A 25247-nucleotide genomic window follows, 5' to 3' on the forward strand; every position below is an offset into this window, starting at 1 on the left:
TTCACCCGAACAAGCATCCTGTAGTGTGCAATTGTGAATGAAAAGCACAACACTGCGGAAGTCTCACTGCGTCCCTGTTGTTGCGGCTCTATGTGGGGGGCATGCTGTCGAATGGGTCAAAGATAGCACATGTGGGTGGGGGGTGTAGAACACAGAATATGCTGTGTATTCAGTGGCAGCTGTGGCCTTTGTACCCCATTGATGTCATGGAGTTTCTCTGATCTGGGTGACATTAGAAATTCTGCAATTTCATCCCCAGAGAATAACTTTTATACACAATAGCGGTGGGTTCCGTGTTTACATTCAGTTTAGCACGCTGCGCCGAGACTTGTCATTGATTTGTGTTTCCAGTTTTTTTGAGAAAATTGGTTTGGCTTTGTTCTCCGACCCTCGAATGAAACACTGGGACATTTTTCTTTATACGGCTATATTTAAGTTCTCTCCTGACTCCCAAAAGCTGTGATCTTCATGAGGACAAAATGATAACCCATCGTTCCTCGCAGGCACGTGCACAGATAGAGCCCTAGTGGTGCTCAAGCACCAGCCCTTTTGCCCTGGATGAGTAAAGTGCTCTTTTTGCTGGAGACACATTTTTTTCCATTCATCCGTATTTAAGAATAAAAGTTACTCTTTCTGTCATCAAGTCCCCCCAAATGTGTTTTAGTATCCGACGGGGCATTTATTTGAGTTCTTGTGAGAACCCCCCCCCCCCCCCGCCGTGCCCCTCCCTCCTCCACTTCCTCCTCCGCGCAGGTCTCCTCGCGCCACCAAACGGCTGCACCTCCTTCTCCTCTGACCCGCAGCACCAGACAAACAGATCATGACGGTGTTTGTCCCCTGACGTTGTTTTGTGATAAATCAACCACAACATTAGCGCTGCTGAAAACATGACGTCACAACTGGTCCGACGTTTCCTAAAAAAATAAACAAACAGAAACTCCTTGCAGCTGTTTACTGACGTTAGTTATGTTTAGAGAATTGAGAGAGGGAAAGAGAGAGAAGAGAGAGAGGGAGAGAGAGAGAGAGAGATAATTCTTATTCTGTTCTATTTAACAGGGGCTAGTCTAGGATTTGCGTGGCCAGACTGACTGACTCTGGTATTGTTCAGAGGGCCGGGCCAAATGTGGGGGCGGTCCGTATCCGCTTGTACTGTTGTTGCTTTATAGTAATTCATCTTTATTCAAAAAGGAAATGTAAGCTAGCGGTCTGATGCTGCCAGAGGAAACGCAGGTCGAGGACAGCATCATTAGTGTATTGCTGCTAATGCTTCAACTCTGTCAGAATTTCTTTTTGGCATTGGGTGCCCTTTTTTTTGGTTTGAGCACCTGCCCCCCAAAATGTCTGTGCACGTGCCTGGTTCCTAGAACCAGCACCGTCTTTGGTGAACGTGCTTCTAAAGCTTTTTGCACCATCGTCTTGGTGTGAGCTACAGAGAGGATTTTAAACTCCATTATCTCTAAGCATCTCTGACCCACACGTCACATTGTCAATTTGTCCACTATTATATTTGGAACAAATTATTGTGCTTGAGGTGCTCGTCACATATACATTAGGCTGATTTGTACCAAGACATCTATGACATGTTATTACATGTCATTAAATGGACTGAGCACTTTAATGCCACTACATACTCACCCTGTGTGCTGCTTCAGGTGCTCGGGTGCATTGTATTTGCATAATTGCAGCTTGAAACGTTGCTGTTGAGCTGACTGCATGTGGCTTCTTGTTGGTAATTGTTGCTGTGAAGTGAATTATATTTTCCACTAGCATTCAGATTCAAAATCAACTTTATTGTCAGTGCACAGTACAGGTACTGGGGCAACCCAATGTAGTTTTACATCTGACCATAGAGTGCAAAGAAGCAGTGTACCATAAATACAAAATACAAAATAAAAATGCAGTGCAGATATGGTCAACGTGGTGCAGAGTTGAGGCTGTTGACCGCTGAGGGGAATAAACGGTTCCTGAGCCTGCTGGTCCTCCTACATTTGATAAAGTGTCCGGATGGAGCCCACATGCTCCACATCTGGTGGATCGGATCTTAATGAATCGAGCACGAGTGGACAACCTTTTTTTTTCTTCTTTTTTTTTAACTGCTGTGTGCCGCCCGCGGTCACACAAAGCTTCGGGGCTCCTGATTTACATATTTAAGCATTTAAAAAGATCTAATCTGATAAGCACAATGTCACACTTCAAATGCAGATTTGTTTTCACCCCGATGAGTAAAGATTCAACTTGATTTGAAGCACTTTTAGTTGACGGTTTGAAGGTATTGGACGACTTTAAGAGAGAAAATGTTTCTTTCTTAAAATATGTATCCGTCATCGGCAGAGAGGAGTTGAAAAGAACATAACATTGCACTTTGCAGAAGGTTTATGGCTGACCCATAATTGGCCTCGACAAGTGTGTCTGTGAAGGCCATCAGCCGAGATTCAAGCCGGAAAGTGTGGGTTGATATTTTCTTTTCCTTATTTTCTTTTTTTTCACTTTTACCGAGAAACGCTTGTTGGAGTTTATGGACAGGTGGTAAAGCTTACTTAATCCCTGAAGGAGCTCTGATTCCTGCCCACTTGCTGCTCCGAAAATAAAAAGACAAGGAGTTAAATAAAGAAATAAATATAACAATATCGAGCCCTGAACCGGTGAGAGTGATGATTCTGAAGTGTGACGGTTCAATAACGGCCCACGCACATATCTTACGTCTGGTTCTGCCGTTTCAATTTCATGCTTCTGCTGCAAGACCAGATAGTAGATCGTCAGAAAGTGTGCTCTGGTGGACGGATACACACCTGTGCACACAAATGCCTTTTTTTAAATGTCTTTATTAATAATAGGTTGCCCTCAAACTGAACCTTTTGATGAGTCATTCTGTTTTAATTGTCCAATTTATGTTCATTTATGGGGAAGCAATATTAGATTAGAGGCAGCAAGCTCTTTCTATGTAATTGGTTGACAAATAAATCCTACTATTATGCGGATTAGAAGAATAGGGAGGTCTACTTTTGCAGGAGAACATCTAATATCTGTTTGTGGTTTTCATCTGATCGGCGGCCTCTGAGCCTGGATACTGCAGAAAAAGTACATCGTTTCCATCTGCCGAGCTCTGCGAAGACACCGACCCCAGGGTTAGACCGTTATGCTGTTTGTAGTTTTTAACCCTCCTATTACCTTTGGGTTCAATTTGACCCGATTCAATGTTTAACGTTTCTAAATAAATGATTGACATAATTTTTTTGCTTCATATTTCATGACTTTTCCTAATTTATTGGGGACAACTGGGAAAACATAAAATGTACATGATGATATGTTTTCACTGTCCTGTACACAACTTTTACCCATCTGTGTTCTTTGGGTTCAATTTGACCCCAGGCTGTTTTTCACAGTGTAAAACATATAAGAACTAGAACGGGCACTCGGTAGAGCGCATACCTTCGCATATCACAAGATTGGGCATTGAATTATGAACATGTTGGCATTAGTTGCATGCCAATTGGATAGAAATGGTATGGTAAAAAGAAGATTTTGACCTTTTCATGACCTTGACCTTTGACCCGATCGATCCCAAAATCTAATCAAATGGTCCCCGGATAATAATCAATCATCCCACCAAATTTCATGCGATTCGGTTCAATACTTTTTGACTTATGCGAATAACACGCACGCACGCATACAAATACACGGCGATCAAAGCATTATTTTCCGCATTTTCAATGCGAAGGTAAATATCAACTTTTTTATTTATTTAAAGGGCTATTTAGGTTGTCAACAAACAAACATAAAGTACCTGACACTTAAACTTGGGAAACAATATTAATTCTCATCATTTTCTGGAGGTTTTAATTACTTGGTAAAAGATGTTAGTACATTTGAAGGCAACAGGAGAAAACATCCCTCCCATGGCTGCGTGAGCCGAGTGAAGGGACAGCTACACAAACGGGTCATTGTGAGCCTCAAAGTAGAAAAGCATCTCTCTTAATAGCCATTCCTGGACTCTGGGAATCCGTCGATGCCGAGGAACGATCCGATGCCGCTGCTCTCTCTTGGCCGCGTTTATGCAGTGTGTACCTCACTGCATTTTATTCAAGGGCCATGTTGACCGTGATGCTTAGAGTGAGTCAGGAGCCGGCCGCGACTGAACTAATGGCGGAAAGAATCGATAACTAGAACGGGCACTCGGTAGAGCGCATACCTTCGCATATCACAAGATTGGGCATTGGATTATGAACATTTTGGCATTAGTTGCATGCCAATTGGATACAAATTGACAGCACTATGGTAGAAAGAAGATGTTGACCTTTTCATGACCTTGACCTTTGACCCGATCAATCCCAAAATCTAATCAAATGGTCCCCGGATAATAACCAATCATCCCCCCAAATTTCATGCGATTCGGTTTAATACTTATTGAGTTATGCGAGTAACACGCATACAAATAAATAAATACACGGCGATCAAAACATAACCTTCCGCCTTTTCAATGCAAAGGTAACTAGAACGGGCACTCGGTAGAGTGCATACCTTCGCATATCACAAGATTGGGCATTGAATTATGAACATTTTGGCATTAGTTGCATGCCAATTGGACAAAAATGTATCGTGCTATGGTAAAAAAAGAGTTTGACCTTTCCATGACCTTGACATTTGACCCGATTGATCCCAAAATCTAATCAAATGGTCCCCGGATAATAACCAATCATCCCACCAAATTTCATGCGATTCAAGAACATTTTGACCTGTTCATGACCTTTGACCTTGACCTTTGACCCGATCGATCCCAAAATCTAATCAACTGGTCCCCGGATAATAAACAATCATCCCACCAAATTTCATGCGATTCGGTTCAATACTTTTTGAGTTCTGCGAAAGATTTTGACCTGTTCATGACCTTTGACCCGATCGATCCCAAAATCTAATCAACTGGTCCCCGGATAATAACCAATCATCCCACCAAATTTCATGCGATTCAAGAACATTTTGACCTGTTCATGACCTTTGACCTTGACCTTTGACCCGATCGATCCCAAAATCTAATCAACTGGTCCCCGGATAATAAACAATCATCCCACCAAATTTCATGCGATTCGGTTCAATACTTTTTGAGTTCTGCGAAAGATTTTGACCTGTTCATGACCTTTGACCCGATCGATCCCAAAATCTAATCAACTGGTCCCCGGATAATAAACAATCATCCCACCAAATTTCATGCGATTCGGTTCAATACTTTTTGAGTTTTGCGAATAACACGCATACAAATAAATAAATAAATAAATACACGGCGATCAAAACATAACCTTCCGGCATTTTCAATGCAAAGGTAATGACACCGACCCACGTTTAATTCACTTTATTTGTCAGCCGTGTCTCTGAGGAGTGTCAGTGTTGGAGCATCACCACTGAAAAGGCTTTTTAAACTAACCACTTGATTGGTTGAACTCAAAACTGTTGAATACGGTGGCCCCGAGGGATCAATACCCTGCAGATAAAGAAAACACGTGCAAATAGACGCAACGCAAACGGATGAAAGAACCATCTTCACCAATTTAGGGACACGTGCACCATTTACAAAAAGGCCGGGACACGCTGTTGTGGATTATGACGTGATTGAAGCGGGCTAACCATTAGTCAAAGTGGAATATGACCTAACATGATTTTATCATTGTGAGTGCAGGATTCTGATTTAATTGCAGACATCTGCTGTTGACCAAGCGTTAGCCCTTTGCTTATTATTATAATGTGGGAGTCGTGGGGTCACAATAACAGAGCGCCGACTTCATGCACTCCATAAGACACGAGCCACGACAGCAGCAGGCGTGTCCCAGCAGTGTGGAGCACGTCACAACTCACTCCAAGAATCAAGTGTTTAGGCTGATTTATATTATTGTTCCCCCTCTGAGCAGGTTGTGTTGTCAGTCATCTGATTTATATATTCATCATTAATCTCTCTCTCTCTCTGTCTCCCTCTGTCTCTCTCTCTTGCTCCCCCTCTCTCTCTCTTTCTATCTCTGTTTCTCTGTCTCCCTCTGTCTCTCCCTCTCTCTCTCACCCTCTCTCTTTCTATCTGGCTCTCTCTTGCGCTCTCGCTCTCTTGCTCTCTCTCTTACTCCCCCCCCCCTCTCTCTCTCTGTCTCTGTCTCTCCCCCTCCCCGTCTCCCTCTCTCTGTCTCTACCTCTGTGTCTCCCTCTCCCTCTCTCTCTCTCTCTGTCTACCTCTCTCTCACACTCTTTCTGTCTCTCTCTCTGTGTGTGTCTCTCTCTCTCTCTGTCTCCCTCTCTCTCTCACACTCTTTCTGTCTCTCTGTCTCTCTCTCTCCCTCACCCTCTCTCTGTCTCTCGCTCTCTCTGTCTCCCTCTCTCTCTCTCTCTCTCTCCTTCACCCTCTCTCTCTGTCACTCTCTCTCTCTCACACTCATTCTGTCTCTCTGTCTCTCTCTCCCTCACCCTCTCTCTGTCACCCTCCCTCTCTCTCTCATCCTCTCCCTCCCTCCCTCCCCCCCCTCACAGGAGCGCTTTGCCTTCGTGACCGGCTGACGTTTCGTTTCTGCCAGACGCTGCGCTGGCTCGGCCGATGCCACTTGCCCAACGTACGAGCTCAGTGCTGCAGGGCGTGCAGCCAGCACTCCCCCCGCCCCGGCAGCAGAGTCATCGCTCATCAACAGGAACACTGATGGGCGGGAAGACAAATTCATCTTTTCAACACAACAATCTGAGCCGTTGACTGATTTCTTTCACCACTATACAGACCAATTAGAAATTAGTCCAACTCCAAAACGCTGCGTGTTTATGCCGGCGGTATTAATATACGGGTCTGAGGAAATAGCAAAGCAGCACCTCTCTCTCTCTCTCTCTCTCTCTCTCTCAGCAAAAAAATGAGAACGTAAATATTTGTTTCTCGTTTTTCTTTGATACAGTTTGACCAGAATGTCCTTTCAGTCATCTTTTGTAAAAGATGTGGCCCGACATTAGGGATTTTCAAGCGATGTAGTCGGCTTATTAATGCATTATTACACATGTAGATACATCACTCATTAACCTTCATGGTTGGTACAATGCTTTCATTTTATTGATAGCAGCATAAATTGAACAGATTAAAACAAACAGCTAAGCCTATACAATTTTCGTTGTGTTTTTTTATAATGTAGTACAAATGTTAGGTGTTGCATAAATGCATCATGTGACACTAAATAATTGACCATTTGCTAAGCTCCTCGCCCCCTTAGTTACTGTTGCTACACCTGTCAAGCTTTTTGACCTCTCAGATCTACCATTTTAAATTGCAGTAATTGTTGAAACACTAGCAGCCTCACATAAACACTTCTTAGCTGGAAGAGTGGAAGATCAGTATGCCTCTGTGTGTAAGAGGCTTCTTTTTTTTCTTTTTCTTTAAAGCAATCAATTTTCACATGTTGCTTTTAAAACATTGACTAACGTACTCTTTTCGTCCAGCATCTGTACACACGAGCAACACGGGAAACCAGACGCACCGTAGTTACATCTCACACAGTTGGAATGATGCAGATTTATAATGTACTTTTAATGTGTATTACAAATATATTACACGTGCCTTTATATATTTATATATATATTTATTTATATATATATAAATGTTTATATATATATTTATAGATATACATATATAGATATATAATGTATAAAAGGGCTATTTTTTATGTTGTAAAGTATGTTTTTATTTTTTGAAGTTTACAGGTTAACGCTGGGAACATGAATTGTAAGAAACGTTCATATGCTTATTTCAGTCGGCTCAAAATCAAATCCATTTTAAATTCTCAGGATTCAATTACTCATACGATAGGCCCCTCCCTCCTTGGTCACCGGCAGTATGGCGGCTAAACGAGCTTCTTGCTGATTTCCTCCATTCAACAGCCCTAACATTTTCAATTAACGGATAGAATAAACCCCATCGGACAAGGTTTTTGAGCAGGTTTTTAATCATTTTGTAGGTTCCACTGTTATGCTGCACTTAATAACATTACAATGTGTCTCCTGTCAGGGAGCATTATGCGACTAAATCAATTCGATTTGTATGCACTGCTGAAGTCACACATCAGCTTTATCAGAACCAGCGAACAAGGGAGGCTCTTTCTCAAGAGAAAAGATGCTCTAGCTCTCCTGATTGACAGTTCTAAGCGGTTCATGCGATCACTTCCCAGCCTTCAAGTTTTTATCAGTCGGCTCTGATCATCTGGAGGGTCCGGTTCGCTCTTTGGGCCCCACTGAGGTCGATCCGGCTGTTTTTATACTCGGGAGCCACTGAGTAAACTTTCCTATGAGAAATGGAATTCCATTTCCGAACATATTGCAGGGATTATGCATGCCTTTCACTTCTTGGACTTATTTCTGCTCCGTTTCTGTGTTTAGAGAAGTACTGATTGTTGATTTCCAGGCATAAAATCAAGACTCGAGCCAAAAACGGCTATTAAAGCAATCGGTTGGCGAACCACAATCCCACTGTCAATTACATGTGATAGAAAATAACTGGTATTCATGTATTAATCATAGATGTGTATTTTTATATACTGTGATTTGTACTGCAAAATATAACTTGGGGAGGGGGGGGGGGTCCCTTCAGTAAATGAATGTTCACGAATGTCAAATGCCGGACAGTTTAGGCCTCTTGAGACGACAGAAACAGCTGAAACTGTCGAGAAATAAAAACAGTTTCCACAGAAAAAAAGATTCAAACACGGCTTTAATTACACAAGTTTAATGTGTTGGCAGTTGACAATCTACATTGCATTTTATTGGGTGGCGGCTTAACACATTAATGTGATCCCATCAACAGATAGCATGGCAAATAATATCCTATATTGCTTCACAATGTGTTCAGTCATAGAGGAAAAGCTTCTGAAAGCGGTTTAATTAAAGAATCGTGGAATAATCATGGGGAAAGAAAAAAACAACGGGAAGGATGTCTTCAGCCGGGACAGAATCGCCCGTTTCAAACATCACGTGATTTCTGCAAAAACCGTCAAGTTAAATGTGTGCGAAGTCAACTTGGAAAGTCAGTAATCGACCGGTGGCAGCGTCACCATGTGCGTGAATTCTTCATAGTTGACGGTCCCGCTTGACTTGACGTTCGCCTCTTTGAAGAGCTCATCCACTAGAAGAAGGGAAGAGGGAGGAAACAGCTTTGTGGGTGGAATTGACAAGAGAGTGCTGCCTGAAAACCCATTTGTCCGGCCCGATTAGTCCCAACTCCGAGGGGGTGGAACGTCTGTGAGAGTCGCGCTGCCAACAACCATAACAAGGAGCATCATAAAAAGGAAGCGTATGAAACATTCTGGACACAAATATAGCAGCAAACTCTCGCACCTTCCCAATAACCATCAGAGAACCACAGTGCACTATAGTCTTTTTAATAAGTAGTATTGGTGTTCTTGCTTGGGATGTTTAACTTAGTGGAGAATAACTAAGCATGTGTACCACCTACTGTTACTTGTACCTTAACAACTTCATAATGTAACTTGAATATTCTCCCCACATCCATTTAAGAGCCGTAGTTATTGGTTACTTGGCAGGGCTCATTTTTCCTTTAAATGTACTTTTGATTTTTCTGTTAATTGGGTGCTTTTTGTTACTTTTGTGTTTGAATCTTGAATGCAGGACTTTTACTTCTACAGTAATGAAGTATTTGTACACTGTTCGATTGCTTCCCAAAGACATGAATACTTTGTCCCCTATTGATTGGTTTTATATTGACAATGTGTATCCAACTGAAAGGTAATATATGGAATAATAATGGTAATATATGGAATAATACATCCTGCATGTTTAAAAAAAATAAGAAATCTGTATGCAGATATGAAGCGAGTGTATAAATATGGACAACCTTTGATGCTTTCCACGACCGCCACTTTACATATGAAACAAAAACAACAGTGTCGACATGTCAGATGTGCAGAATCCACTGGGTCCAAAAACTTTAGAGAAGTAAAAAAAGTGAACTCAAATGCTAAACAAAGAAACCGCTGTTATTTAATTATCCAAACAACAACAACAGTGCATGCTTCATCTTAATTTATAGAATTACAGATTTTATTTATTTAAATTGTTCAAGATGTTTAATCTGCAGCTTTCCTCGACTGCAGGCTGGAAGCAATTTGAGTTTAAAAATGCCTCTGGCGGCAATTTGAGTGTAACCCTGGACCAATCAGGGACACATAAATTGAGGTTGAATATAAGAAGAGAGCTGTATACGTACAGAAAGCTATGCATAGGGAGGATGTGCGTATTATAGTGACAGTGGATTGACGTCTCTGTGGGTTCACGGTGCCACAGGATGACGGAGGGAATGTGACGCACGAGAGAAAAGGAGCGGGCCGGGCTGCAAGCCAATCTTGAAATATGTATTGATTTGCGTGACTTAATGAGCACAAACTTCATTTAAATTTGATCTTGAATGCAAATTCCGAATCGCCTCGAATCCCCAAGCCCTCTTTAAAAATCCCGGTTGAAGTTTGACATTCACTGCAGTCATAAAGTACGAGGACAGACGTATGTCATCCGGTATTTTGGCTCTCCGCTGAATTTTGAATGAAACGATGAGTCTGACATTCAAGCAGAGGGGTATTTTGAGAGGTTCACATTCATATCGGGTGAACGGTTCCTGATTGGAATATATAAAAAGTGCTACAAATTCAAACTTAAATCATTTGTTCTTGGTGTTGATACCTTTTTTAACCCCTTATTGCCTGAATTAATTTCCAATTCTCTAAAAAATATTATTTGTGTTTTCTGCTTCCTTCTAGATGCTAAATTGAGTGGAGATTGGACATTTTAATTCAGCACACAAAATAAATGTCAATTTAGGTATGAGGCAAATTAGCAACACAAAAGGCACATTAGCTGTATTGGGCATAATGGTAATTTAACACATTTTCCAGTCTCAGGTATGTAGATTATTTATCAAAAGCAGTATGACACATTGCACTTTATAATACATTTTAAACATTGCACTTTTAGAATACATTTCTAAAATGTAACCTCATTTTATTTAAAATCCAGTGTTAACACAGCTATGACATATTTTTGGAGGCTAAACCGGAAGTTGGCATCGTTCCCACTTTCGATTATTGCATAAGATATTACTTCAAATTCATCATCACTGAGCTCAAGGCGGAGTGAAGGCGGAGTGATGGCTTGTAGTCTCGGTTAACCACTGCCTTTTTTTAAAGACCCATCAAAGAGTAACTATTCAACCGTGGGGTATCTACGTCCGTATTTCATCCCGCCATCGGACCTTATTTCAGGCATCTAACCAAAAACTAATTTAAGAAACTTATTAACTTTGATATGAGGGAAACACGAGTGCCAAAATACCGACTGATCCCTGGCAGCAATCTGTCCAAACATCTACAGACTGCACTTTAACTCAGAACCGTACATACATACATACAAACATACATGTTTACTGTGACACACCAGCTTCCTCTAGTCTTTTCATCTTGAGGTTTGCTCATTTATTAGAATGTGCATGTACTCTACCTTCTTTGTTTGTGAGTTTCTCCCCCAGCATGGTGAGCTTGGCCCGCAGCTCAGACGCCTGGATGTAACCTTTCTTCTGTTTGTCCGTCATCCTCAAAGCCTCCAGGATTTCGGTCTTGGGGTCTTCCTGCTGCATCTGTCTGTGCATCATCGTCAGAAACGTGGAGAAGTCCAGCTCACCGGCCTTTTCTAAATGTGAAATGTAAGAAGAATATATATATAAAATATGTATATATTATATTTATATATTATAATATATAGAAAATATGTATAATAATATATATATATTATTATATATATGTATAATAGATATTATAATATATGTATATATATTTAATATATATGATACAGTATAAGGCCTGCGTCAAATGATAACAAACAAAAGACGAGTTGACATGTTTTGACTATACTATATTTAACGTGCAATAAATGTACGGTTTGTAATGTGAAGTTTTTCAATGTTTGTTAAAATGAAAGACAATCTTTGTCACTCACCTATATGATCAATGTATCATTTCATTATAAAATCCTTAAACTCAACTTTTCGCAATAACCCATTTACAGTAACATAACAGGACATAAAGTAACCATATACTAATTGACAACACGGTTCAAAACAAACTCCACCTGAAGGTTTTAGCGGAGGCCTTTGTTGACTTCTTTAACCTTCATCACCCTGAAACAGTTCTCACAACCAGCAGATGTACTGCCTGTTATACTTTACCGATTTTGTGAACCTGTAGATGTCTTTCGATTTCTCCGAACGTGGGGCTGGTACCCAGGCAGCGCATCACTGTGATCAGGTCTTTGACGACAATCTTGCCCTTTCGTTTCTTGTCGTACAAGGAGAAGCACTCTTTGAACTCTGCAAAGGAAAGAAGAAAAAGTATTGGAGGACATCAGCACTATCAGTTTATGTCATCGTATTATTACGCAAGGATCATTCTCAGTCGTTTATTCATCATTCAGGTTAATTTAGGAATACGTGAGGCTTCCATCACAGGGCCTAAGAAGAGTGGACGAGGTCGGCTGTGCTTGCTTATTTATTTTTCAAACACGTACGGGTTATTAAAAGATAAACGTGCTTTACTTACGGAAAAGACAGAATGACAAATAGAGCATTTAAAACATCAGCTATTAATAATAAAACGACACACGGCGCTGTGGAATACTCTCACCGTTGATTTGAACTGGTGTGAAGAATTTGGCCTGCAGGTGACAAAAGATCTGTTTTCACTTGGCAGGTAAGGACAGGAATATAATATTTTTCATCAGAAAGTACAAGAAAGAAAGGTTGAATAGAAAGAATCGCTTTTCTCTTACCATTTTTATGGTTTGCAGTTGCTGTGTTTCTTTCCAGGAAGAAGAGTTGGTGTGCGTCACCTGTCCCTCCACCTCTGTGTAAAGTCCACTACCTGAACGCCTCCCACGTAATGTAATATGTGTTGCTATGGAAACGCAGATACCGGACCCACAGGGCTGCAGTGTCCTTTCCTTTTCCACCCCACCACTGCAGCGATTAGCTATATAGCAATTCTCACCTTATGATACTAGTGTCTGATAATGAAATGATGTAGTTTGTAACCACATAAATGGCAAGATTTGTTTTAAATAATTTAAAAGGGCAGGATGTGTAGGTTTTATCTTCTTCTTTTTTAAACTTGCTTTTTAAATCTTTTCTTTTGTTGTGTTTGGTAAGTTTCTGGGCTTCAACATCTTTAAAGATAGAGAACACGTGGGGGCAAAACATTCAAATGGACAAAGCTCTTCGCAATCTTTGCCTTTAACTGTGGGGAGGGGGCGTGGCTTGCGAGTGGAGGTGGGACCAACTTTAAATATTGTGTTCACTAAAAGCAAATCACAATCTGACTTTTTTTTTACTTGAATGTGAAATGTGTTAAAAGCTCTTTATGAAGATAATTTATTTAAAGTACATTCAGGGTCTAAGTTAAGAGAAAAATGTGAGCGATAACCAGCAATGTTATGTCAATTTTAACATTTTAATACATTTAACCAATGAGGAACCAGTAACTAAACAGTATTTTACCAGCAACAAAGTAATCTTAAGCAAAGGAACAATACTGTACAAAAAACACAGCAATTACAATTTTACTTTGAGAACAATAACTTGTAAAATAAACTAAAATCAGCAAAGTAACAACTTATCTAATTGCTTCTTTCCTTGGCCTTTTCAATAATAAAAGCATCTTCTTTTCCTTGTGAACTAACATTGTACATAACTTACGGAGATTTTTGACAAAATAAAAGAACAATATGTTGTCACTAAATATAGCACTATGGCCACAAAAGGTAAATGTATTAGTTCAGAGCTCTCATGTCTAAATTATTGACAATATAAATATCACTAAATCTGTAAAAGCGTGACATTTTAAATACCTGAGACAATTTATTATTATTTTTAAGTTTTTGCTTATGTTTTCTAGTACATTCTGTTTTGATACCCAAGTCTTTCTGACTCACCAACAGACTTTTTTAAACACTATCTTTCATCTTGTTATTTTTTATCTTTTTCCAAATTGAAAGCCGATCTGTTTATCAGTTTGTGACTCTCGCTTTACAAAAGCTGCGTAACTTAAATTAATTTCTCTTCTTTTCTTTCTTAAAAACCCAGACGTAAGTGGCATTACATCTGATGAACAACCTTGATGTTTCACAGAACTCAATCATCAACTGATCGAGTCCTTTGAGTTTAAGGTTTAACACTTTAATGTACCAGAGATATATTCACCTCGAGTCTGTACTGGGTTTTGTAAAATTGATGCTTATCTATTTTTTTTACAAAACTGAATACCAAAACCTCAGGGGCCTGAAGCCCAACGGCTCAGTAAAGATTAATTTGTGGTAATTTTATGAATTAACGTAATATGTTTTGTAATATGCATAAAAGGGCGCTAAATTGGCTGCTTGATTTTTCCCCCCCAATTGTGAGTATATATTTCCCCATTTAAGTATCTTTTGACATGACATATGGAGCATCTGCTTAAATGGATCTCTCTTTGTCTCAGATGTCACGAGGTCCAAACAGTTTTTACAGATTTGCCCGAACATCACAACTCCGACTTCTTGAAGCCTCCCTCACGATATAGAACGAAACCGAGGAGTCAAATCCCCGCCGGAAGCCAGCAGAACCTTCAACGATCGTCACCGTCGTCCGAGTGCAGTCCCGACCTCCGTCACGGGAAGTCCGCTGAAGAAAGACGAGAGATACGAATCAGTCAGCTCACACGTGGCCTCTGCATTCTTAGGAATATGTGTTTTTTCTTCTTCTTTCAGACAAAGATCTGCACAGACCTGGACTGGTATGTAACTCAGTGGTTCTGCTTGATGTGTAAAGTGTAGTAGGACCAAGGCTCTGGCACATAAATGAGTCCGGGGTACTTGTTGCGCAACACCGGATCGCTCCACAGATAAGCCACCCACAGTGCGACCAGGAGCACGGCGACAAAGAAACTGAAGAACAGGAAACGGCCGTTGCTGTCTGGACTGAGGCCTTTACGGTGTTGATGCATCACCACGACAACCATGGCAAGGAAGGTGAGGAGGAAGAGTTCAGTGATTTGTCCTTCAGTGACCAGGTACCTGGAGGGAAATGAAGCGAGAGAAGTAGATAAACACTTTTGAATTACAGCTGTAACCTTTGCAATCGGTACACAATCTGTGGGTTTGATGTTTTCAGGCAACGTCTGTTGCAGATGCAAATGTTTACTTGACTTAAAATATACTAACGCATATCTATATATATATATCCACATATATACATATCTTTATATATATACATATAGATATATATCCATATACATGTATATACGTATATATATATATAGATATATACATATATGTATACATATACATAAATATATATATATGTGTACAGTATACATAAACATAAATATATATATACACGTAAATATATATGTGTATATGCATATATACACCCATATATATATATACACATACACATAGGTTGTATGCAGTACCTCGGTCACAACAGATGTGTGTATATATATACAGGACTGTCTCAGAAAATTAGAATATTGTGATGAAGTTCTTTATTTTCTGTAATGCAATTAAAAAAACAAAAAATTCAAAAAATTAGTCATCATTTCACAAAAACACATTAATATTCAAGCCTTTTATTCTGATTTTATTGCTGATTATGAACTATTCAAGTAAGAAAAAATTAAAAAAAAATATATATTATATCTAGATATAAGAAAAGTATACTAAACAAATCATAAACAAATCAAATTAATAACTGAATTAAGCAAAACACAAACACAAACAACAACAATTTCCTGTTGCTGTATAAATTTTTTTTTTTACTGTTTTTAATATTAATTTTTTATGAGATAGGTTTTAGTTTTTTAAGCTTTGTGCAAGCCATAATCGCTTATATGTAAAGCAATATTCAGCATAAAACGAGATGAATAGGCGGAATCAATCGACAGATTTGTGAAACAATTGTTTTATAAAAAATATTTCTGAGACAGTCCTGTATATGTGTGTATATATATATGTGTGTCTATATATATACACATATATATATATACACACATATATATATATATATATCTATATACACATATCTGTTGTTACCAAGGTTACCTGCATACAAACCTACAATACAACTGAAATCCTCAACAAACCCGAATCCGAAGGCTTTAAAGACCATTTTAAAGAGACGTCTCTGTTCCTTCACAATTTCATATCCTTCGGCCTACTAAAAAGATAACCTTTAACAAAACCTTGTGTTCATGGTCAACGGGCTCAGAAGGATTTCAAAGACGTGAGACGGCGACTGACCAATAGTAGAGAGCGCTGGGTCCCAGCAACAGGCAGCCAGAGACGGGCAGCCTCTTCTCCTCCTTGGCTTTGGTGAAGCAGCCGGTGAAGTAGAGGAACAGAATCACGAAGAACGGAATATACCTTCAAAAACACAAAAGGCAGAACGTGTATTGTCAGTGGTCCCAGTAGGCTTAAAGTATTTCTTTGTGAAGGGATGATGCAAAATCTGACAGGGCTTAGTGAAAAGAGCAATTTCATTTTTAACATTCAAAGGGATCCTTATCATGTAGAAATAAATAAAAAGAGCTTAAGGTGCCGACCGTAAACCAAACATCCCCGGATCACATGACGTTCCTAATCTCTCACCAGGGTCGGGCAATATATCAATACCATATTGGGATATGAGAATACATATCTAAATAGCGGTGCTGAATGTATCATCATCTTATATTCATCTGATTGAGCCATGAAGCTTAAAAAGGTCCAACCCTTTGAGTCCACCATCAATTCTGTCTGACATCAGGCAAATGGGCGATGCAGAGTTCATAGAGGAGAGATGAACCTCCTCCTCCTGCTTCTAATGTCCCCCCAAAGTTGCTCCGACTCCGCCCCTCTTATCCTGCACAACAGAGCTGCTCAGTCTAAAATATGTTGTATGTATATTTCTAATGACCGCAGATTCCAGCACACACCGATGACATCATCAGACAGATGTGTGTGTCTCTCCATCGGTTTCAAAAGACACGACTGAACGTACCACATCAGGTGTCCCAGGTGTTCGTCGTAATAATACAGCAGCTCAAAGGAGTCGATCTGTGGACAGAGACACATGAAATCCTCTCATTACAAGATTGACAGGTGTGTTTTAATGGCACTTTGAATACACTGGATGTGGTTCTGCGTCTTTGTCCAATGCCACAGTGCCACCTACTGTTCTGGTACCAGTTACTTTATTAGGGCGATTAAGAAATAAAAATCCACAGACGAGGAAGAGAGGGGGAAAGGCCTGAATAGATGAGGAAGAGAAACATAACAAATGTAGAATGTGAATCTACCTCAAATGGTTTAAGTATAAATATGATGTGAATCATGTGATATGGCCTTCACGGTAACCAGATCTCAAGCCCAGGTAGACTGTGCTCTCCACAACAATCAGCACAACAAACCAATGAGGGAATCTCTTATGCGAGGGCAGTTGAAGACAGTTTCCTAGTTAGTTTCCTTTAATGTGTCTCCCACCTGAAGTTAAATACATACCCACTTGACCCATCTGGAATATATTGATCGTCTCATTTTTCTGTTCACTATCTTATTTGAATTATTATTTTTTAAATGCCGTGTTCTTCATTCTACAGTATTAGAAAAAGTGATTGATAACACAGTATAAAATGACACTTCTCGTATTAATAGAAAAGAATGAGAATGAATGATATGATTTGTAACGATGCTATGAATAAAGTGTATTATCATTATTATTCCTCGGCATTACCAGCAGGCACACGGCTAAGCAATGTGGTATTCTTTGTTCATTGTGGGTGTGCCGTCACAGGTTTTATGAAAAGGGAGTTTGCCTTATTGTTAGAAGAAATGTAAGTTGTCTGCCGTCTTGGTTTCTCTCATGTGTGTGAGTTCAGACTTACACAAAAGAGTGTTCTAATCAATAAAACACGATAATTACACTTTAAAAAAACTTCTTTTGCCAGTGCTTCGTCACATCATTTGTCACGATTATGATCCCTGATGAGGACTTTATTTTTCCTCTCTATATTTAGTATTAAGTATTGTTATTGTGTTTTATGTTTTATATTTATTTTTCTATTTATGCTCATCAGAGCATTAATACAATGCACTGTGCACCGCTGCTGTGATTTTGAAAATTCCCCACTGTGGGACTAATAAAGGAATACCTAATCTAATATATTCTAATCTATTTCTATTCTAATCTAATCTATTTCTATTTCTAATCTAATCTATTTCTATTATATTCGAATCTAATCTATTTCTAATCTAATTCTATTATAATATAATCTATATCTAATCTAATCTATTTCTATTCTAATCTATTTCTAATATATTTCTATTTCTAATATATTTCTATTCTAATCTATTTCTCATCTATTTCTAATCTAATCCTATTCTAATCTAATTCTATTCTAATCTATTTCTAATATATTTCTATTTCTAATCTAAACTATTTCTATTCTAATCTATTTCTAATCTAATCTATTTCTATTGCTCATCGAAACACTAGAGAATCGCCGTATAGGTCTGGGTCAGGGTGCAGGCGACTCAACTCCTCCACCCCCTTAAGGGGGAGGGAGGAGAAACTAATAACCCGCACACTTTTGCCGAGGCTCGTCGTCCACCGGAAATGTGGATCGACATGAAGCAGTGCACCAACTCCACCGAGTCCCGCCAGCTCTACGCGAACACGAGGCACCAGCATGTCGACGGGAATCGTACATTGTGGCGGCCCTCCGTGGTCTCTGCCTCTCCAGGAATCTACAACCAACTAGTGGCGTTCACCTCCTATTACAAACTCTGGCTCTGCGATCCGTGACGTCACCGTTACCGTGGAAACGCTGACGCGTGTGAGTTGTGGGGGAGGAGCTACTGCTCAAGAATTCAAATCATAACAAAAAACAACACTGTGTTGCTGTTTCAGGAGAATCAAGCGCATTTATGTTTTTGCATTTTCATATTTCATGTATTGTTTTCATTTTGTTTTGTTTTTTACTTTGGTTTCTAAGGGACAGTGCACATTCATAACACATTTCTGTAAATGTGTCAGTTAGCCAAGAGGCTATTGTTCATCTGTAGTCCCGATTAATGAAATGCATTAATGGGAAAACTAAGCCAGAAAGTAGAGCCATACATTTTTCCCAAATTGTATTGCGATGCCTTGATACTATATGACCCCATAATACTAAACCATGCTGTTCAATATTTAATATTCTATGTATACAGGGGCGGCCCTAGCACATTTGGCGCCCTAGGCGAGCTTCACTCGAATCTGCCCCAAACTTCTCGTGCTCGTTACAAGTCACGGCCCGAGTCAAGTCCGACCGGCGTGCCTGCGTCCTCGGTCCTCGCTCATCTGCGCCGGTCGGGGCGTCGCGTCTCGCCGGCATCGCGTCTCGCCGGCGTCCCCGGCCGGCGCAGATGAGCGAGGACCCGTTCGACGCTGCTTGCAGCTTTAATGTTTTTTTAGTTTTCTGTTGTTAACGGCTGGCATTGCCGTCAAAATATTGGTTGGAGATATAGATGGGGGCGCAACAAAAAAACTGCCCAGCAAAAAGGCGCATTTTTTTGCGGCCGGCTATACCGCCTGTAGGAAAAACCGCCCCTGTATGTATACATTCTATTGTATATATTCCATTCATTATACTCTACTGTATTTTTGCATATTATAGTATGTTATATTATACAGTGTATTGAATGTTATACTATATTATATGTCTATATTAATACCAACTAGCACTATCACTATATCATATTATATAGTTGTCTGGTGTAAGCTGTTGACATCCACTATTCATGATTACATCATACCACGGTCACGTTTGCCTTGAAATTTGCATTCAAACCCCAAAGTCATTATTAATGTTCAATTAAACCACAATCCAGTTCACACAAAGTCCTCAATAAGTTCTAATTGGGAAAGTACGTGACATTTTATTTTGAAAGCCAAGGTGTTAAACAGGAACTTTTCTTTCTGGTCATTTTTATTTATTCTGTTCCCACTCTTCTCCAGAAGTGCAGCAGGCACTCACTGGATCAAACAGGTGTGAGAATACTGAGGTTTGGTGTCGCCAGTTAAAGCTCTTTTTCTTTTAAGTCACTGAATATTCCCTGGAAAGTCGTGGCAAGCGACACAAACATTTAATTTTGTTGTATGATATAATGAGAGGAGACAATTAACACAATATATTCATACATTCTATAAATGTGTATCGGGACGAGGAGTTGTGTTAACCCCCTGCCAAAGGAAAGCTGACCGTTTGACCATTTTCTCAGGGTTTTCCAGTGTTCCCAGTCCTGTTACCGACCCAATAGATTACTCACCAGTGAGACAGGTTTGAGGTCTTTGATGATGGGGTTCTCTCTGACTGACAGGTGGAGCTGGTAGCCACTCAGGATGAGCCGATGGTTGATGGAGTCTCCCACCAGGTGGATGCTGGCTCCCATCACAAGCGTGATGATGCACAGGTAGACCGCCGAGCGAGGCAGCGCCCTGGGACTGCGCTCAATCAGCTGAATGGAGCAATAACACACAGTATGACACCAACTTTATTATACAGATAAGTTTCCTTTGATAATACAGCCAAAGGCATCAGACCTACACCCCTTAAGAAAAGCAGGTAGAAAGCTTTCTTTAATAAGAAATAACAAAACATTTTAAATGACCAAAAAGAAAAACTTGAATTGAATAGAAAATATATTTTTTTGAAAAGCAGGTAGAAAGCTTTATTTCTTTTTTTCAACTTTTTATTTCGTGATTTTTTTTCAGTTTCACTGAACAAAAAATAAATAACAAAACATTATAAATGACCAAAAAGAAAAACTTAAATTAAATAGAACATATATTTTTTTGAAAGGTAGGTAGAAAGCTTTATTTCTTTTATTCTACTTTTTATTGAGCAATTTTTTTCAGTTTCACTGAACAAAAAAGAAACAACAAAACATTTTAAATGACCCAAAAGAAAAACTTAAATTAAATATAATTTTTTTTTAAATTAACAATAAAAATAAAAATAAAGAGAAGACATGCCACAGAAAGCTTTATTTCACCACGTTTTCCAGACATTTCTCTGCAGACAATTCCAGAATCAACACCCAGGTCTTTGTGGTCGTGTGGGAGAACCTCACCAATGAGGTATGTCACCTTTTTACTCTGCGTCAAGTGTGTGAGGTTAGCTTTAGACACGTCGGCAACAGGAAAACTACGCGTACAATCTTTACTGGGGCAAACCAAAAAGGGCTAGTGCCACCTGGTCAGGCAGCTGAACATTAACATGTGGGATCTTATAAAGCTGACAATCAACCGCCTCACTCAACCTCACGTTATGTGTTTGCCCATCCAGCTACATTATGATTACAATCGCATGAAAGGGGTCGGTAATTACAGGCCAATCGCATGCAACGCCGACAGAACTAGAGCCTCAAGTGCATTTTCTCTGCAGAATCAAAGAGGTGTTCAGCTCAATAAATGTGCGATACAAACACAACCGAATTTAGATTTGCATCAATAGTAGAGAGAACGATAAAATCCTTAAAGTGCCAGGCTGGGTGTGGAATATTAGTCGCAATCTAATCATAACGTTGATCAGAATTGTAGTCATTACGGAGATTTGTTTCAATCAAAATAAGGAATGCAAAATAAGCAACACAAAGATTAGTACGACTAAAAGTAAGTGGTATTAAGCACCAAGTTCTGTGTGACGCATGTTTTTCAAAAGTAAAGTAAATCAGATGCAAATGCTCCAGTATGTAAGATATCTCTTATTTAATGATGTCAGGTTTCCCTGCAGTGATGGAAGCAGTGTGAAGGCCACCCACGGTGAAGCAGAGTCACTGTCCCCAATCCAATCGGGAATGTAATACTTTCAGCCTTATTAATATGCAACATTAAATGTCATTTATAATTGGCACCTGGGGTTAACCAGATTGCCGCCGTATGTTTGAGCCGTGTCCAACCGCTGCACATATTTCCTGTATTGCTGACATGAATCACGGAGAACGAAATGGTGTCCCGTTGTTCCGCCCTTTGTCACAAGTCAATTACACCCATCTGTTGACGTTGGATTGTAGGTAAGATGTGTACATGTGACCATGGTGGGCGTGTTTCTTAAAATGTCAAATGTATTTCATGAGGAAAGTTTGTTTCCAAATACGTTTGGGTTTAATCAATCAGTCTCAAGCGGAGAAGAAAAGTAATTTTCGGGGATATACTGCATATCCTTTTTTCTCTCTCACAATCTCAAAAGCGCTTCTGTGTGTGTCAACACTTACCTTGAGCAGGATGAATGGTGTTATGACGTTGTAGGCCATGTGGAAATAGTCTCCTGCACTGGGCTTGTTCAGGGGAAACCACTCCAGAGGAAGAGTTATCTAATACAATATGATACCAAGAAACCAGCTGGTGTTCATTGCTGCATTAAATGTGGGGTAACCACCCATCTTTTTTTTTTTTATCATGACATTCTTTCAAATAACCTGAAAGTGAAACGTGCATTGGTCTTCCTCACCATGACAATAGGTCTTCCAAAGTCCAGTATCCAGTTCTGCAGAGTCAGACAGAACCACAGGTCACAGTGGAAATGCGGCCTCTTCTGCTGGGGCACATTTTCCTTTACACCACCAGAAGTGCTGTCAACGTGACAAGAGCTACGGGCAGAAAGGAGGTTGAGCGTTGAATAGACACGTTGGGAATACTGCTGTCGAGTGACGATTTACTACTGCAGTACATTCAGGGTAAAACACACAGTGGCCTTTGCTGCCTCTTACTAATCTAAGAGATAACCCTTTATTAGTCCCACAGTCGGGAAATTTCAGGATTTTAAATTCTACTTAATTGCCGTTATAAATGTTTGGCCACGTGATCCTTCATATAAAATGTAATATATCCCTTTGCTTAGCAATAGTCATACGCATACACGATGGTACGTACATGTCTAATGAAACTAATCTAAACCTTTCTGGAAGTATTTGCACTTAAGAGTTGAACTTTGAATAGTCTCGCTGCTGTAAATACCAGCATAAGATTTTACATTTATGATGAATATGTGTTCTTTTTTTGTGATATTTTTTTCCTGCACTCGAAAAATCAGTCAGATGATCTTTGCACCAGTGGCTGTAAATTTGCTGATTAATTCAATGTATGTATGTGCAGTTGTGCAATCTGCAATTTCCTGTTGCACGCTGAACGCAGCAGACCATGTTTCTGTCAACCTCCATGTCTGCTGCAAAGCCTCACTCCTCTCCTTCATGGATCCAATGGCACACTTCCATTGTCGCTGCTGTCTAACTGGCATCTCTCATTGTCAGAACTGAGTGTATTGACAAGCGTCTTTTATTTGATCCAGATATGTTCTTTTTATATTAAAGGTTTTGTCAAATTACTAATTTGACAACTTGATGCAATACTTTTGTAAATGTGGTTTCCTTGTTATTGTAGGTTTACTATCTAATCAATGTATGTTCCAACTTCCAGAAAGAGATGTTTATGGTATCTTCTTTTGTTCTTATCTCTAACCAACACCATTCAAATGGTTTTCCAATATTGTTTTAACTATTCACTTTTAAAATCTCTTTCTGGAAGAGTGTTTAGCTCGCTGCATACACACACGAACATACGACCAGAAGAATAAAAAAGACCCAGCAATTATATGTACAGCTTCTGTGGACCCTTAACGTAACACCCCACCTAACTTTTACAGAGTTAATTTGCCAAATAATAAAAAATAAAGAGATGGGACTTTCAACATCAGTTACAAAAGTTAAAAAGCAGCTGTGTTAGTTCAGTCACGTGATTTAAGATTAGCAGCAGTAACACAAACGGCCAAAGACTGACTGCAGACAAGAGGAAGGCACCATAACCTGCTGCATCGTATCTCTGAAGTATGCCGAGTGTTTATGCAGGCAGTCCTTGTTTATAACCACAAACAGCTACAAGACCCTTTCTGGACACAAGACTCAGAACGGGTGACTTAACTTATAAAGAAGTTAGCGTTAATGTATTAATGTCCCACCGTGTGTGTGGTCTCTGAACCGACTCTGCTTTCATTCACTAACAAACGGCTAAAAAGGTAATAACGTCAGCGTAAAGTGTACCGACCTCCTTTGAGATGTCGAATCGTTGTCTCGACGTTTTCGCACAGACTGCATTATCGCTCCCGCGTGAGCTCGTGGTCTAACTAGTTAATGGTACTCCAGTTAACGGTGGTAAACTACAGTAAACATCTATCTGTCAAACGACTCGTTGTTCACTTCACTTCCTGGTTTCCCCAGTGTTCCCGCCCTTTCAATTCATCCACCAATCAAACTGCAGCATGGAGTCTGGACCATTGTAACCCTGAGTTTTGATTTGTAGGCGATTCAGCAGATTCTCTTTCCACAACCATGACTTGAAAAATGTACAATAATAAAACAGATCAAGCATGATTAGAGAAAAAAGACCTGTGTACCATTTAATAATGAATTGATTCATATATAAAATTTATTTTTTAAACATTCCCATATTATAAATTGGTATTAATTAAACATTAAAGATATGTTTGTTTTCCTGTGTTGTATAGCTACATAGTAGCCGTGGAGGCTACACTTGTGTTTTTCTTACTGTGACATGTCGAAAGACACCTTTTTGTCTGTCTTCCAACCCGTGGCCCAAATATTTGATTATAATTTAACTTATTTCATACAACCTTTGCTAAGCTAAGCTTCTGCATACAGCGAAAAGGTTTGAATTATAGATACTGAATTGTAATTTTTGGAAGTATATTTTTATTTGTGCTATGTGATTGTATGTTTTGTTCTTGAGCGCAACCAAACAAACAGGGGTTAATGTAGTATTGAATCTTTGGCTTTTCAAAGAATGTATTTTTCAGGAAAGGTAAAAAAAATAAAAAAATGTAAACTAACACAAGAAAAACTTGTCATATGTATTGAGCATTTGCTGCGAGGATGATATTAGTCCAGCGAGACGTTGCCTCCTGTCATGGTATCATCTGTTGTGTGCAGCTCAGTTAAAAGCGATTGTACAAAATATTATTTGTTCTCCGATGAGCTATAAAAGCACCAAAGGATGGTCTTCCGGTTTCCGCTCGTGTGCACAAACAGCCTTTTATATATGTCAACGTGTATGCGGCTTGCATCAATTAATTATTCAGAGAATGGAGAATAAATTGGTAACTGTGAGGTAACGTCACACTCCTAGTGGA

General features: G+C 39.5%; 3 protein-coding genes across 3 annotated transcripts in view; 1 reads left to right on the forward strand and 2 right to left on the reverse strand.

The window, feature by feature from the left end:
• LOC130192289 (A disintegrin and metalloproteinase with thrombospondin motifs 7) overlaps positions 1 to 9020 on the forward strand; it is a 67078-nt gene extending 58058 nt beyond the window's left edge. The window contains exon 24 of the mRNA XM_056412124.1: positions 6502 to 9020. Within this exon, the coding sequence (XP_056268099.1) occupies positions 6502 to 6665 (164 nt within the window). The 3' untranslated portion in view covers positions 6666 to 9020. The remainder of the gene's footprint in view (positions 1 to 6501) is intronic.
• Positions 8707 to 13010, reverse strand: calml4a (calmodulin-like 4a). Its single transcript, XM_056412127.1, has 5 exons — positions 12826 to 13010; positions 12681 to 12711; positions 12227 to 12367; positions 11503 to 11691; positions 8707 to 9118 (listed from the first exon to the last, which is right to left on the reverse strand). The coding sequence occupies exons 1-5, from the start codon at positions 12826 to 12828 to the stop codon at positions 9021 to 9023; spliced, it is 462 nt and encodes a 153-aa protein (XP_056268102.1). The 5' UTR covers positions 12829 to 13010; the 3' UTR covers positions 8707 to 9020.
• Positions 13011 to 13483: 473 nt separating this feature from the next.
• Positions 13484 to 24266, reverse strand: cln6a (CLN6 transmembrane ER protein a). Its single transcript, XM_056412125.1, has 8 exons — positions 24146 to 24266; positions 22557 to 22695; positions 22321 to 22419; positions 20374 to 20562; positions 17066 to 17121; positions 16327 to 16449; positions 14815 to 15102; positions 13484 to 14710 (listed from the first exon to the last, which is right to left on the reverse strand). The coding sequence occupies exons 1-7, from the start codon at positions 24193 to 24195 to the stop codon at positions 14832 to 14834; spliced, it is 927 nt and encodes a 308-aa protein (XP_056268100.1). The 5' UTR covers positions 24196 to 24266; the 3' UTR covers positions 13484 to 14710; positions 14815 to 14831.
• Between the last annotated feature and the right edge of the window lie 981 nt (positions 24267 to 25247).

Source organism: Pseudoliparis swirei, chromosome 4, assembly GCF_029220125.1.
Source record: "Pseudoliparis swirei isolate HS2019 ecotype Mariana Trench chromosome 4, NWPU_hadal_v1, whole genome shotgun sequence".
Classification (NCBI taxonomy): domain Eukaryota; kingdom Metazoa; phylum Chordata; class Actinopteri; order Perciformes; family Liparidae; genus Pseudoliparis; species Pseudoliparis swirei.

Coding starts and splice junctions, on each gene's coding strand:
- calml4a (XM_056412127.1), bottom strand. Junction 12,368..12,680: donor CACACCAGTTCAAATCAACG/GTGAGAGTATTC, acceptor TTTCCTTTGCAG/AGTTCAAAGAGTGCTTCTCC. Junction 11,692..12,226: donor TCTACAGGTTCACAAAATCG/GTAAAGTATAAC, acceptor TTTCACATTTAG/AAAAGGCCGGTGAGCTGGAC.
- cln6a (XM_056412125.1), bottom strand. CDS start 24,195: ATGCAGTCTGTGCGAAAACGTCGAGACAACGATTCGACATCTCAAAGG. Junction 22,420..22,556: donor TTGGAAGACCTATTGTCATG/GTGAGGAAGACC, acceptor ATATTGTATTAG/ATAACTCTTCCTCTGGAGTG. Junction 17,122..20,373: donor ACCTCAAACCTGTCTCACTG/GTGAGTAATCTA, acceptor CTCTGTCCACAG/ATCGACTCCTTTGAGCTGCT.